The sequence below is a fragment of the Embiotoca jacksoni genome, unplaced genomic scaffold (assembly GCF_022577435.1).
Source record: "Embiotoca jacksoni isolate LCO1_2020_lvr unplaced genomic scaffold, fEmbJac1.0.p SCAF_26, whole genome shotgun sequence".
NCBI classification, from domain to species: domain Eukaryota; kingdom Metazoa; phylum Chordata; class Actinopteri; family Embiotocidae; genus Embiotoca; species Embiotoca jacksoni.
Genome location: NW_027185377.1, coordinates 3161543 through 3174653, shown reverse-complemented (window position 1 = coordinate 3174653; position 13111 = coordinate 3161543). Strand labels below are relative to the sequence as shown.

Below are 13111 nucleotides of genomic sequence, written 5' to 3'. Positions count from 1 at the left end.
TATTTTGGGTTTCTGAATAAAAAAATATTATTACTTTTTTTTTTTTTTTTTTTTTTCTGGTGAATTATTTCTGCAAGCTGCAGTTTGAGCTTCTTTGGAGCGCGAATGTAAATTGTTGCAGGTCTTTGTTTACATTTGGTATTATCGCATGTCATTTTGGATGGATCATTTTAATGGTATGACACAAAATAAAAAAATTACAAAATTCACTTCTATGCAACAAGACAATAAGATATATGTCTCTCATTTTCCCATGAAGTAATCTATAATACACGCATGTTTTATTAAATCTGCACTTCTTAATTTCAACCTTTCACTGTTGAATGCACCTTAAATAAAAAAAACAACAACCAAAGATCAACAAATAAATAGGTCAAATTCCACAAAACTTTCCAAAGATAGTTGTAAAATAATACAAAAATAATTATATATTAAAAAAATTAAAGAAATAGTGGAACATTACAAAAATAAAGGAAATTGCCAGGACATTAAAAAAAAAATTGCATACCATTAAATACATGAATGGTGTGAAGTAAGATGATGCCACCAAACTCTAGAGAGACATTATAAATACTTTGGTTATAGCAAACGGGAGGGGGGGGGGTGCATGCTCTGAAAGTGTGCTAGAAAAGTTCTTGTACATTTTGTCCATCAAACTGCACCACAAACATTTCTCTATGTAAATAACTTTGACACAGGAACGCTTCATTGGCATCAGTTGAGCTTCACTAAAACATGTCATACTGTCTGGGTCACAAACGTCACCGTTGTGACACACAAATCACAGATACCATGCATGTATTTTGCAAACCACAAAAAGACAAATATTGAATGTTCAATCTTGCAACGTTGCGCAGTGACGGACACGCAGACACTTGTATGACGTGTGGATCTGTGTCATGTCAGGCTAAAGGCCAGAGGGCTGAGTTAATGATTTATATCCCCAAAATGGGGACTTGTGATTTCTGGAGGAGGTTGTGTGCATTTCTAATGAATGAAACGGAAAAGCAAAATGTAAATAATTTGGGTCATCACTGATGACGCTGACTGGTCGCTCCACTTTCTTTCTTATAGAGGATGTTCACATTTTCCCTCAGAAATCTCCTCTCTTTGTGCCATGATATCCTTCCAAAACATGTGTTGTGATGATGCTGAGATGCTCAAATAGTTCCCTGTTATTTAAATAAAACTCACTCACACTTGATGTTCATCTCATCGGTTGAAAACACCTAATTCCAATTTTACCTGCTAATCCTGGAGGCTCACGTTTTTTTTCCAGTCACGAGATGTCTGATCATTCATAAAGTAGAACTTCCCCCCAAAATATAAAATATTCACGTTTAACTTTGTTGTTTTTGAAGTTCAGTTGTCGCTAAACATTTTAGGTGCCAATTAACGTTAGCCAAATAGCTGTTTGCTACCAGCCAATGATAATTATTATTGATAATAATAATGATGATAATGACCAAGTGTAATATTTTTGTGAAAATTTGATATCATGTTTATGTAGAAGTTTAGACTATTTGTTCACACACATTCAAAACAACACATCGGCCAGATATTAAAAGTATTTCCAGTGTAATCTCACTTTGTTAAACAAAAAAGTCATATAATACATTTTCAAGTTTTTTATTATAAAATATTCCAAACATTGACAAAAATACATTCTATAACATTTAAAAATACACAACTATTTTTGTTGAACTATATCAAAGGTGTGAGTGACTGTTGAGAAACTATTCATCGCCAGACTTGAGTTTGTTTGTCTTTTCCCAGCACTCGGAAAAAAACTGTAATTATCATGTTTTGCAAAATTCTAAATAGTTCTTTTGTAAGTGCCCCTGGGCGTCCTGGATAGTGCTTTCAGGTTGTGTCACAGTGTTCAGAGTTCAGGGTCCACACATTTTCCCATTGATCTCAAAGCTTTTCCTGAAGGATCCGTCGGTCGTGTGAATGCAGAACGCACCAGAAGAAAGTTTTTCTTTTCTTTTTTTTATAACAGGAAGAGAGCTGCACTTTCCATCTCATTAGTCTTTTTATTTATTTTTTTAACCTGAGGTTGTCGCTCACGCTCCCTTTTTGTTCTGCAGGCTCAGAGCTCGGTTGACGCAGTACGGGATGATGCTGACGGTGACCAGCGGCACGGTGGCGCTCTTACAGAAGGACAGCAGGTAGAACTGGACCGCGGAGTGCGTGGGAGGCTTGAAGGAGTCGAACAGGTGCAGCAGGAACAGGGAGCTGACGACGCACCCCGCTTTCACCAACGTGCTGCTGCTCTTCTTGGTCTCGGTGTAGAGCGGCGAGTGCAGGCCCAGGCCCAGGCCGAACAGGGTGCCCATGTTGCGCAGGAGGCTGGCGAAGGGCGTGCTGTCCAGGTGGACCCACTCGGGCCTGACGCACCACTTCTGGGCTTTCTCCAGGGTCCACAGCAGGTCCACGCCCAGAGCTTTGAGCAGGACGTAGAAGCCGACAGCCAAGGAGGTCAAGAAGAGGGTCGTGTAGAAGTACCTGCTCATGCTGGCGCTGTAGATCCACTGAGTTCTGTTGAAGGCCTCGGCCACGATCATACCTAGGACGCGTTAAAGAGTATTAGCTTGACATAAACTAACGATGGTCTGTTCCTCGTGGGGAATTCAAGAAAATAATATCAACACTGACCTGTGATAACACCAGCAATGACCTGGTGGGGGAAGTGGGCAGCGATGAAGACCCTGGAGAGACACACGCACACCTGGACTGCCCAAAACAGCGTCCACAGAACGGCTTTCAGATACCTGCCAAAATACAAATTCATTCGATTTCGGTAAATCCAGAACTCACGGTGCATCAAAGGTTCAAATCAGTCAAGCCTCAAAAGGAAAGCAATATAATAATCAACGCACGCAGTTATTCTTGGCAGCTTCCTGCACATCAAAACAAACCAACCACCTTTTTTTTTTTTTTTCCAACCAAATAGCTCCTCGAAGTCAATGATCAACCACAGCACAGAACAAGATAGTGTGTCCAGAACGATAAGATCCGTAGAAGGAAAACGGTAAACAACGCTGACGTCGGTGGCGGCAAGAGAGACGAGCCGAAGTTGCTTTGGTAGATTCTCTCGGTGTTTTTCTGACTCACCACTCTTTCTTTGTGGATTTCTTGCTTCCATGTTTCTTCTTGCAGGTCATGATAGCGAGGATGGAGGTCACCAGGGTGTAGTAGACCCCGGCGGCTCCCATGGCGTGGCCGGACGGGCTGCCTAGAAAACCCAGAGAGAGAGAGTGGAGATGTATCACGTCGAGCCTTATTATTTTAAAAAAAAAGAGTAAGACAGACAACTGTTCAGTTATTGTTTTCTGTTGTTTTAAAATCTTTGTGACTGAATGGATCATTGAGGAGGACTTACGTTCAATTTTAAGCAACTTATATTTTACTTGACTATTTCTATTTATTCATTCTTTTTACTGAACGAGATTTAATTGACAGCTGTAGTTACTGTTAATCAAATTAAGATTTTCCATTTGAAGCCACACAATAAGATCATAAAATACGATATAAAACCTCTAAAACAAACAATGTCTGGTTGGTGTTACATGTGTCTGAGTTGTCAGCAGTTCTAACAAACGATTATATACTTTTTAAACCTCTAAAATTGTAATTGACAAACTATTTAATATTTTAGAGAAAGCGAGGGAAACTTTTTAAAGAAACAATTAGAAATGTGTGCAACAATTTAAACAATTTAAAACAACATATGATAATTACTACTTATACTGAACTGTTTGTACAGTGTTGTTTTGGTACTCAGTAAAAATTCTCAAAACTGATTACAGACAAAACATGTAGTTCAAAGGAAGGAATCAGGCAACTGTGCAGAAGCTCCAAAAGCTTCCAGTTCACTGTGTAGCAAATGGTTTGTTATTTGGAAATTCCTAACTTTATTTTCGTATTGTGCACTATGAAAGCATAATGATCTGACATCAGACAGATCTTTAGATGGGTCCTGCTTAAACAGCTCAATTAGATTCTGTTAAGTTAAATTGCACACCAAACAATACTTCAGGAGTTGCACATGGAGAGCGGGAAGAACTGGAAGCAGGTTAATGCAGCAGCCGTGCATCGCGTAGTGACCCTTCTCACCTGGCCCGGTCTCGCAGGTCATGGGATACTGCTCAACCGTAGGTCGAACGGTGTTTGCGTAATGAGCCGTCTCGTGGACCCACCAGTACGGCCTCTCCCCAAACAGGATCCTGCAGAAGACCGCAGCAACGTGCACTCTGTTATAGTCTAAAACGAGAAGATTTTGCATGGTTTTGCTTTTCCTCAGTTTAAAGAAAAACATTCGACCCACCATTTAAACACCATGTTCAGCCAGTCTCCGATCACAGCCACCCAGATGAGCTTGATGCCCACCGAGGACCGCAGGTGAAACCAAAGAGGGAAGAAGATGAAGAAGGTGTTCCTGAGGTCCGCCGCCCAGGACACCCACAGAAACAAGCCCTGCGCGTCTTTGTAGTTGGTCTGCAGGTAGTGCGTGCTGCTCACCCCTAAACCCTGTACGGCGTCCATTACGGCATTCATCATCTTTGACCCTATGATAGAGGTAGAGAAAATCTCAGCCTGGTGATGTGGGAGGAAAAAAAAGCAGGACTGTTGCTGTCAGTGACACAGCTGGTAGGTTTTATACCGGAGGGACCCACCACCCAAACGCATGCTCACGCTGATCTTTGGACCTTACACATGTGTAATAAAACACTGGGAGTCTCGGGAGTTTGGGAGGTATGTCACACAAAAAACAAGCCGGCGAGATAGCGGAGCAGTTTGTGTGTTCGTCGATGAATTACTGTACGAAGCACAAGAGGAACGGAAGTCAATTGATCGACAGTTATCTTTCACAATTATGACCTAAGTTTACAGTGAGATTTCCTTCTTCACTCAGCTGCAACATATTTTTAAATATTGGCATTTTTCTTGTTCATTTCTCTCGACGTTTCTTTGGATAATTCATGACTAATTATTTCTCAGTTATGTAATTGGTTGGGTTTTTGTTTTTTTTCTGATGAATTGGTGAAAACATCCCACTGGTTGGGAACGATGTAGGTCTGTAATTTACATAAGGAAATCAATGATTAAATGATTGGGTTTGAGCTGAGTAGAAGCTGAACAGGGAAAACAAAAAAGAAGCAGGTGGTGCACAAGTTACAGCTGTGTTATGACATACAGGTCTGTGTAGGGACGAGCTCGTGTTTTATCCACATCTGTGGATTTTGGAAAAATGTCAGTTACTCTTACATTTTGGTCCCAAGCACAAGCACGAGATACAATAAGACTATATCCATGGGACAAAGAAGGTAAATGGATTTCACAATATTTTGGTTTGGAGTTGGAACAGGAGCGACTTCATTTCTCTCTGATCGGAGAGAAAAAAGTTTCCTAGAGATGTGGGATCTGTCCAAGGCAGCTGATCTCTGCGGAGACGGATTTTTTTAGCAGAGGTGTAAAGGTTAAATATCCTGTCTGCACTGTCCCAAAGGCAAACAAATTTGGTAGCCTTGAGTAAAGTCCAGTGGGAATCGCAACAGTGTTGGAGCAGAAGGGGGGACAGCCTGAGAGAGTTTGGCAGAAACCGTAACCCGACGAAACAAGACAAACCACCCCAGAATCGGTGCATTCTCCCTCGGACCCGGGTCTGAGGTTTTGCGGCATCATGGATCTTCTCCACAGCTGGGGGGTCGAGCTGGCGGTCCATCTGCAGACCGGGTACAGCAGCTACGAGGGGCTGTTCGGCCTGGCGTCCACGGTGGCGGATCTGCACACCACCTTCTTCTGCTTGTTCCCAATCTGGTTCCACCTACGCAGGGACACGGGGCTCCGGCTCATCTGGGTGGCCGTCATCGGAGACTGGCTCAACTTGGTGCTGAAGTGGTAATCAGATAATCAGACAGTCCAGGGAAATGCAAACCTTAAAAAATAAATTTAAAAAAACAATACGGAGGGAACAGTATTAAGAGTTATTTCGTGTCTCCATGGCAGGGTTCTTTCCGGGGAGAGACCCTACTGGTGGGTTCGTGAGACCCGGTTTTATGGTCCTGGACCGGCGCCCTCTCTGCAGCAGTTCCCCATCACATGTGAGACTGGACCAGGTAGAGTTCAGGACAGACCTGTATGTCACATGATGACTGTCTTTTCCAGGGCAATTGATTGATTCGGTCAGTTACTGGAGAATATTTATTTGACACAGTGAACTATTGGCCTGGTTAAGACTTCATTGACAGACCATATCTGCAGTGCTTGGAAGGTGCACAGGGCTTCCCATAAATGGTTTGAAGTGTGATAAATAGGTTATAAACTCCAGTACCTTTAGTCTTTTGTTGTGGTTTTATCTATTTGTGATTTAGTGATTGCATTTGCTCTGATTTTCTTTTGCACATAAGTTTGAATATATGCAGAGGTGGAATGAACTCTTTCACCAATATATGTGTATGGCAGCTGCAGATAATGGATTACTGTATAAATTAAGGTGCTACATGCAAAATAAGATTTTTTTTTTTTTTAATTGGAGTTTGTGCTAATATGCTTCAACAAGCTTCACAATAAATTTAAGAATATTAAACCCAAGTCTGTGCCTTTGCAGGAAGCCCCTCAGGTCATGCTATGGGTGCAGCCGGGGTCTGGTACGTGATGGTAACAGCGCTGCTCTCCATAGCAACAGAAAAACAATGTCCCCCTTTACTCTACAGGTGAGCCCGCAGTAACGCAATCATCTTATGCCTTTGAAAACCGTCTCTCGGGAGTCTCACGTTCAGATTTCACTCTGTCAGACTGTTGCAGATTATCTTGTGGACTCTGATGGTCCTGGTGGAGCTGGTGGTCTGCATGTCCAGGGTCTACATGGCTGCACACTTCCCACACCAGGTTATCGCCGGAGTCATCACAGGTCGGTTTACCTAAATGATTCGTATCATGAGTCGTACGTGAAAAAAATAAAAATAATAATTCCTCTGTATCTGTCTTGTCCCACTGGGCTTCATTAACATGCTATGTGTTGCCACTGTTCGATGGAGCCTACTCTCTGTGTTTGTCTCAGGTGTGCTGGTAGCTGATTCTGTCTCCAAGAAGAAATGGATCTACAGCGCCAGCATGAGCAGGTACTTCTACACGACCCTCTTCTTGACCTCCTTCGCTGTCGGCTTCTACGTCCTGCTCAAAGCTCTGGGCGTGGACCTGCTGTGGACCCTGGAGAAATCCCAGAAGTGGTGCGTCAGGCCCGAGTGGGTCCACCTGGACAGCACGCCCTTCGCCAGCCTCCTGCGCAACATGGGCACCCTGTTCGGCCTGGGCCTGGGCCTGCACTCGCCGCTCCACAACAACGGCACCGAGAAGAAGAAGGAGAAGAATACGAGTGCCACTTTCAAGCTGGGGTGTATCGTCGTCTCCTTGTTTCTGCTCCAGCTGTTGGACAGATGGACCTTCTCCTCTGAGAACCTGAAAACTTTCTATGTCTTGTCTTTCGGTAAGAGTGCAGTTGCACTTTTAATCCCGACCACTGTGGTGCCATGGGCTCTCTGCAGGATTTTCAAGGGACAGAAAGAGGACAAGCTGTGGTGATTTAGGTCACACTTGTAGTTTAACGTCAGTCACCAGTTAAATTTTTCCATATTTACTGGGATTGTCTCTTCTTGTTTTTAAGACATGAGGATGTTTAGAGTTTTAGGACAATATCATTTAACTGATTATCTGTTCCTAAAAGGAGTATTTACTGTCGTTTGATATTTTGGGAAAAATCTTTTATTGCTGAGACTAAATGCTCTGTTGCACTAAAATCTAAAATGTGAAATTATTTCTTTATAGAAATACATTTGAAAATGTATATTTGCTGTTATAACTAAAATACATAATTAACACCAATAGGGATCAAATTAGTTTGTGTTTGTCCCAATTGCACCTTTAAATTACATTTAGTCAACTTCAAGTACTGACTAATCTTTATGTTTAGGACAAAATAGATGCAGAAATAAGGGTCTGCACACATTGCAAGATCATGTAATGTCAACAGAAGTATATAGTTGTTAAAAAGAGATGGATTTTTATACAAGTAATACAGAACCTCAGAAAACAAAAGTGCTCTTCCAGCAAATAAAAGCAAATTTTTTTTTTTTTTTTTTTTTTTTTTTTTAGAATCATTTGCTTTCTACGAAGTGTATTTTATATCTAGAAGTGCAGTGCTGCCCTGTCGCGTTTCTCAGAACAACTCTAACTGATACTGATTAATTCTCTGGCAAGAACAACCATTAAATATTAACCACAGCATGCTCCATTCACTCGGCGGTCCCACATAGTGACACTGACTTTCACGCAGCCTTTTAAAGGAGGCGCAGAGGGTCAAAGGTCAGGGAGCCTCGCAGACACCACGTGTGTCCCTGCAGGCTTTTTAAAGTAGTAGGTATTGTTCGAGCGACATATCAAACGAGCTTTGGATGAACGGTACAGAGATCAGCACTATCGCGTTACATTAGACACACCTCTGTAATCCAGATAATCAAATGATAAACCGATACTGTCATATGAAGGAGATCAGAGGACAAGATCATCCTGTCGGCTTTTTCACCTCTCACCTAAAAGTTTAATATTTATAGTACAGTTACTGGGCAATCACTTTAGATATTGAGATATTTATCCATCAGGGAGGTCCAAAGATTTCAACCAAACATCCAGCCAGAGTCATAAAGAGCCATCTTCAATAACAAGATTAAAAAGGTGACTTAACCCCCACAGAGTGCTGATCTCCATATTAATCTGCAATGACATGAAGAGTCAGAGGACACCGAGACAGATTAAATCCACTGGAGAATTGTGGCGACTTCACAGGATGCTTGAAAAAACCTAACTGCCAAATAGCTTTAAAAAAAAAAAAATATATATATATATAAATTGTGTTTTTTCTGTGGACGTTAATTGATAAATAAAAAACTATTCATGGCATTATTTTAGGAAAAAGAAAAATTGTGCTTAAAAATGTACTGAAAACATGGTTAATCTCTGAAACTGTACAGGGTCTAGGTGAGAGGGAAACGTGAGACTTTCGATGACATAATTTTCCCACCAGCGAATCCCACGTCTCCCTTTTCTATCTCTCGTGGTCATTTCCCTTGCTTATCTCCCGTGATTACATCTATATGGCGCTGCTCTATATGGGCAGGCCGCAGGATGTGCAGGGGTGGGTGGGGGCAGCAGGAACATGATTCACAACTGCGTCAGGGACATTGAGTAACTGTTTACATCAACAGTGCCCTCATGTTGGATGTTTGACCGCATTGTGATGTGAAACGCTGTAGTAGCCAGAAAAACGTCAGATTGGAGGAAAATGGGACAAACGTTATCATGTAAAGGACGTTGTTTTCCACATAGAAAAGCAAGTATTTTATTTTTTTAATTACTTAAATTATTCTGGCAAATAAGAAATTTGGATAAAAAAAAGAAATGTTATGTAAACTTCACTTGGATCTTTACCATAAGAGTCTTGTGCTTTCTGCCTTTTGCTTACCGTTCTATAAATGCACCTTTTTAATGGGAATATTGCATGTAAACATTCCAATGAATGCAGACTAAATGATCATTTATAAGCTCAAAGTTGCTTGAATGTACACGTGGTAGATGTTAGCCACAGCGACACCTGCAGGTCAAGAGGAGACGCTGTCCTCATTCCTAAGACGTATTTTATCACTGCATGTTTGCGTTGGCATTTCGATAAGTGCACCAAGTTTAATCTGCTATTCAATAAGCAACAAAAACATGGCCAAAAAAAAAAAATCTAATTATCTTTACAACTGTACATTCGGAGAAAGAGGAACAGCTTTTGTGTTGCGTTGTTTTTTTTTATCCTACAAACCATAATCCTCCAGACGCAGTTGGGAGTCTAAAGACAAAAACATCGTTGCTCTGAATATTTCTCTCAAGCTACAAATGAAGGAAATTCACGAAATACATTGAGGACAAAATGTTTAATTAAAATTAAAAAATACATAGCGCTTTTTTGTTGTTGTTGTTGTTGTTGTCTATGACCTATCGCCCCCAACTCTGAGAAAACATTTACGTCGTCAACAGGTTTAAAACGAGAAAAAAAAAATATAGTTTACAATTAAAACAAAAACATGTGCATGTGTCCATCTATTGAAGCTATGTTTTTTTTTTCTGTACTGGGCTGTTTGTTGATTGTATTGAAGTCGGTGAATGTCTAGTTGTAGTCCTGCGGAACAAGGGCCGGGCTACTGCAGCTCAACAGGCAGGCATGGCAGGGAGACGGTGGGGGTGAGGGGGCGGGAGGGGGGTTAGGGGGTTGATGGATGGACATCAGTACAGTGCCTCGGCGTTACTGCTTCGAGGCCTCTTGATTTTCTCGATGTTCTTCAGGATCATGTCGTGTAATGTTACCTTGATAGAAAACAAAAGACACGTCAGTCATGCTGTCGGCTGAAAGGAGAATAAAAACGCACTTGAATGGATGATGATGATGATGATGAAGAAGACGACGACATACGTATTGATTTCGCAGCTCTGAAACTATGATCTTCAGACTGATGTATTCCTTCTCATCAATCTCGGTTACTGTGCGCCGATAGTCCTCCTAATTGGGGGGGGAGCATTTTTTTATTATTATATATTAATATTCAGTGTACATCTTCTCTTTAATATATTACCTGGTTAATCAAATCTCCTCAAAGTTATTTAACATAAAGTGTATTTGCATTAGCATCCTGCCCGTGATCCGAGGTCACGTAAAATGTTACATCACGACTCAATACTAAATTATATTTACTCACCACGTGTGGATATTTTGCTATTTTAGAAACCAGCTTTGCCCTTGTGATGTAGTACCTAGAAGTAAAAAAGAAAACAATGAGGAACCAATTTTGGAGGAAAAAAAAAAAAAGTAAAGACAGACAAAAATGTCATTCCTTATTTTGGTGCGATAGGGTTGGGACTTCTACAAACCTGGATATCTGGTCGAGGTAAGACGCCGCCTCCCCTTCGACTGTTCTGAGTTCGGCTACCGTCTCCTCCTGGATCGACACGCCGAAGTTGTTGCCGTCCTCTATCCTGGGGATGAGCAGCTGAACCCACATCTTAACCTGCAGAGCAAAGAAAACGGGGCTCAGAAACAGCAGACTGGGACATCTGGCATCAGTCGCCGTGACTTCACTGCAAAGTGGTGCTCAGGATGGGTTTTTCTTTTTTAACATTAACCTACATCCACTCGCACGTTGGGAGTTTTAAACCATGGTGCCAGAAAAATAAATTAAAAGTTTGCACCTGTAACTTAAGAACCTGTCACTGAAATGAGTTGTAATCTGAAAGAATCTCTTGTTCTTCCCGTTTCATTAATAAGTCGTCATTAGCTCGACACATATTTGACAAAAGTTAAAGACATGAACTTACTGTGTTACATTTCTCTATGAGTGTCCAGATCTCTGGCTTGACCTTCTCAATGAGGTCAACGAGGTTTGCATTGCTCTTCATCATCCCTCCAGGCATGACGAAGACCTTGGTGCCAGTCACTGGGAGACAAGGGGGGGGGAAGCAGAGAAGGTTATCTCTCAAACATCAGCTCCACAGCTCTTTGGTTTTTGCCGAGTACTGACCCATGTCCTCCCCGGCGCCGTCATCCAGCTTCCTCTTTTTGGCATTTTGCTGCGAAAAAAAAGATGCAACAGAACGGAGGCGTCAAATTCTCTCATCTGCACTCGGTAATTATTGCAGGTAGTGAGGAACAACTTTAAAACAAAAACAAACAACGGAGCCTCACCGCATCCAGTCCGTCGTGGAGGTTTGAGAGCAAGATGGGGTCCGGCACCGTCAGGTTGATCTCCGAGTGAATCTCCTTCAGTTCAGTGATGTTTATGCTCGGATCCTTAAAAAAAAATAAAAAAGGCATTTCTCAAATAATTTTACCCAAACACACTAAATTATTATCCTGAAGGTAGAGTACAGGTATGCCTACATGTACCGTTAATATTATTACACTCTAGAGTTTAAAGGAGTCTCCCGGGAGAAACAACAAACCTTAGTGTGAAAATAACATCCAGGTGGATGAACAAGTGACTGACCTTCAGAAAGTGATCAAGTTCCAGTAACTTCTTTGGGAAGAAATTTGCGACTAGATCCTCTGCCTGGAAGAAATACACGTTTTAATAAAGAGTCTTGCATGAAAAACAGTTTGTGAAATATATTTATATTTATATTTACAAGTAAACACACGTACTTCTGAGGTGATACGTTCCCTGAAAGCATCAACCTGTAACAACACATTCACAAATGTCAGAACGGGATCAACAAACTTAATGCATTTTATTTATTTTATTTATTGCCGTGCTCAAATCTAATTAAGAGATCACGTTACATATCGAGAAGTTCGTTGTTGTTGTTGTTTTTGTGTGTGTGGTCTAATTTATCACCGCGTACTGTGTAAAACGTGTCTGGTGCGTCACGATAATAAAGAGTTTAAATATAAAAAATAAAAACACTCAACGCCGGTATGATAACGAGGAGCTAACTTTGGTAGCTCAGGCCTTTTTTTTTTTTTTTTTTTTGTACATGTGGTCTTCCGGTCGTAAACTTCACGAGCGTTGTAAACGCAACCTACACGTCCCCTCCTCCTCCACCTCCCTCCTCCACCTCCACCCCCTCCTCCACCGTGAAAGGTTAACGTCACCGCGACGCAGCACCTGTCGGGACGGTTTTCACAGGTATTCCGTGAAAGCAAGGCGGGAAAGACGCCGGTGAGCCCCCGGTAGCTGCCCGTTAGCCTCGGCCTTAAACCGGAGCTATGCTACCGAAATGCGGCTAACACGCTCCGCGAGGCAAACTGGCAAACAAACAACGTCGGATAAAACCAAAACAACTTCACGCGCGGCTTCCCGAAGACGCGATTCTCTCACCTTGGTTTTAATTTCATTGTCCACCTTGAGGAGCGAAGACATTTTACGCGATCGAATATGCGGAGATCGATCGTCCCTAACGGCATTAAATTCACTCGCAAACGTGTGGCTTACTACTTGTCAGCCACACTTTGTGAGCTTAAAGATGACGACGATAGCGCGCGACGCTTGTATTTGACTGCGCGTGCGCGAAACGT

General features: G+C 41.8%; 3 protein-coding genes across 3 annotated transcripts; 1 reads left to right on the top strand and 2 right to left on the bottom strand.

Moving 5' to 3' along the window:
- Window positions 1-1613: 1613 nt before the first annotated feature.
- Window positions 1614-5653, bottom strand: g6pc1a.2 (glucose-6-phosphatase catalytic subunit 1a, tandem duplicate 2). Its single transcript, XM_069160145.1, has 6 exons — window positions 5635-5653; window positions 4331-4571; window positions 4120-4229; window positions 3118-3238; window positions 2659-2774; window positions 1614-2569 (listed from the first exon to the last, which is right to left on the bottom strand). Exons 1-6 carry the CDS (start codon window positions 5648-5650, stop codon window positions 2067-2069), a joined length of 1107 nt encoding a protein of 368 aa, XP_069016246.1. The 5' UTR covers window positions 5651-5653; the 3' UTR covers window positions 1614-2066.
- On the top strand, window positions 5522-10131 carry g6pc1a.1 (glucose-6-phosphatase catalytic subunit 1a, tandem duplicate 1). The gene is made up of 5 exons (XM_069160146.1): window positions 5522-5904; window positions 6013-6122; window positions 6614-6719; window positions 6801-6916; window positions 7067-10131. Exons 1-5 carry the CDS (start codon window positions 5687-5689, stop codon window positions 7585-7587), a joined length of 1071 nt encoding a protein of 356 aa, XP_069016247.1. The 5' UTR covers window positions 5522-5686; the 3' UTR covers window positions 7588-10131.
- psme3 (proteasome activator subunit 3) lies at window positions 9966-13065 on the bottom strand. Its single transcript, XM_069160147.1, has 10 exons — window positions 12915-13065; window positions 12239-12271; window positions 12084-12146; window positions 11783-11887; window positions 11619-11667; window positions 11416-11534; window positions 10972-11108; window positions 10800-10854; window positions 10517-10603; window positions 9966-10410 (listed from the first exon to the last, which is right to left on the bottom strand). The coding sequence occupies exons 1-10, from the start codon at window positions 12954-12956 to the stop codon at window positions 10330-10332; spliced, it is 771 nt and encodes a 256-aa protein (XP_069016248.1). The 5' UTR covers window positions 12957-13065; the 3' UTR covers window positions 9966-10329.
- Between the last annotated feature and the right edge of the window lie 46 nt (window positions 13066-13111).

Bases quoted from the DNA above. Each gene is read 5' to 3' on its own strand.
- psme3 (XM_069160147.1), bottom strand. From the start codon at position 12,956: ATGTCTTCGCTCCTCAAGGTGGACAATGAAATTAAAACCAAG. The intron at 10,855-10,971 runs GTTTGTAGAAGT...TTTTACTTCTAG, and splicing joins TACCTCGACCAGATATCCAG to GTACTACATCACAAGGGCAA. The intron at 10,604-10,799 runs GTGAGTAAATAT...CCCCCCAATTAG, and splicing joins TAGCAAAATATCCACACGTG to GAGGACTATCGGCGCACAGT.
- g6pc1a.1 (XM_069160146.1), top strand. From the start codon at position 5,687: ATGGATCTTCTCCACAGCTGGGGGGTCGAGCTGGCGGTCCATCTGCAG. The intron at 5,905-6,012 runs GTAATCAGATAA...TCTCCATGGCAG, and splicing joins CTCAACTTGGTGCTGAAGTG to GGTTCTTTCCGGGGAGAGAC. The intron at 6,917-7,066 runs GTCGGTTTACCT...TGTTTGTCTCAG, and splicing joins TATCGCCGGAGTCATCACAG to GTGTGCTGGTAGCTGATTCT.
- g6pc1a.2 (XM_069160145.1), bottom strand. The intron at 4,230-4,330 runs GTGGGTCGAATG...GGTCTTCTGCAG, and splicing joins CTGAACATGGTGTTTAAATG to GATCCTGTTTGGGGAGAGGC. The intron at 2,570-2,658 runs GTCAGTGTTGAT...AACGCGTCCTAG, and splicing joins CATTGCTGGTGTTATCACAG to GTATGATCGTGGCCGAGGCC.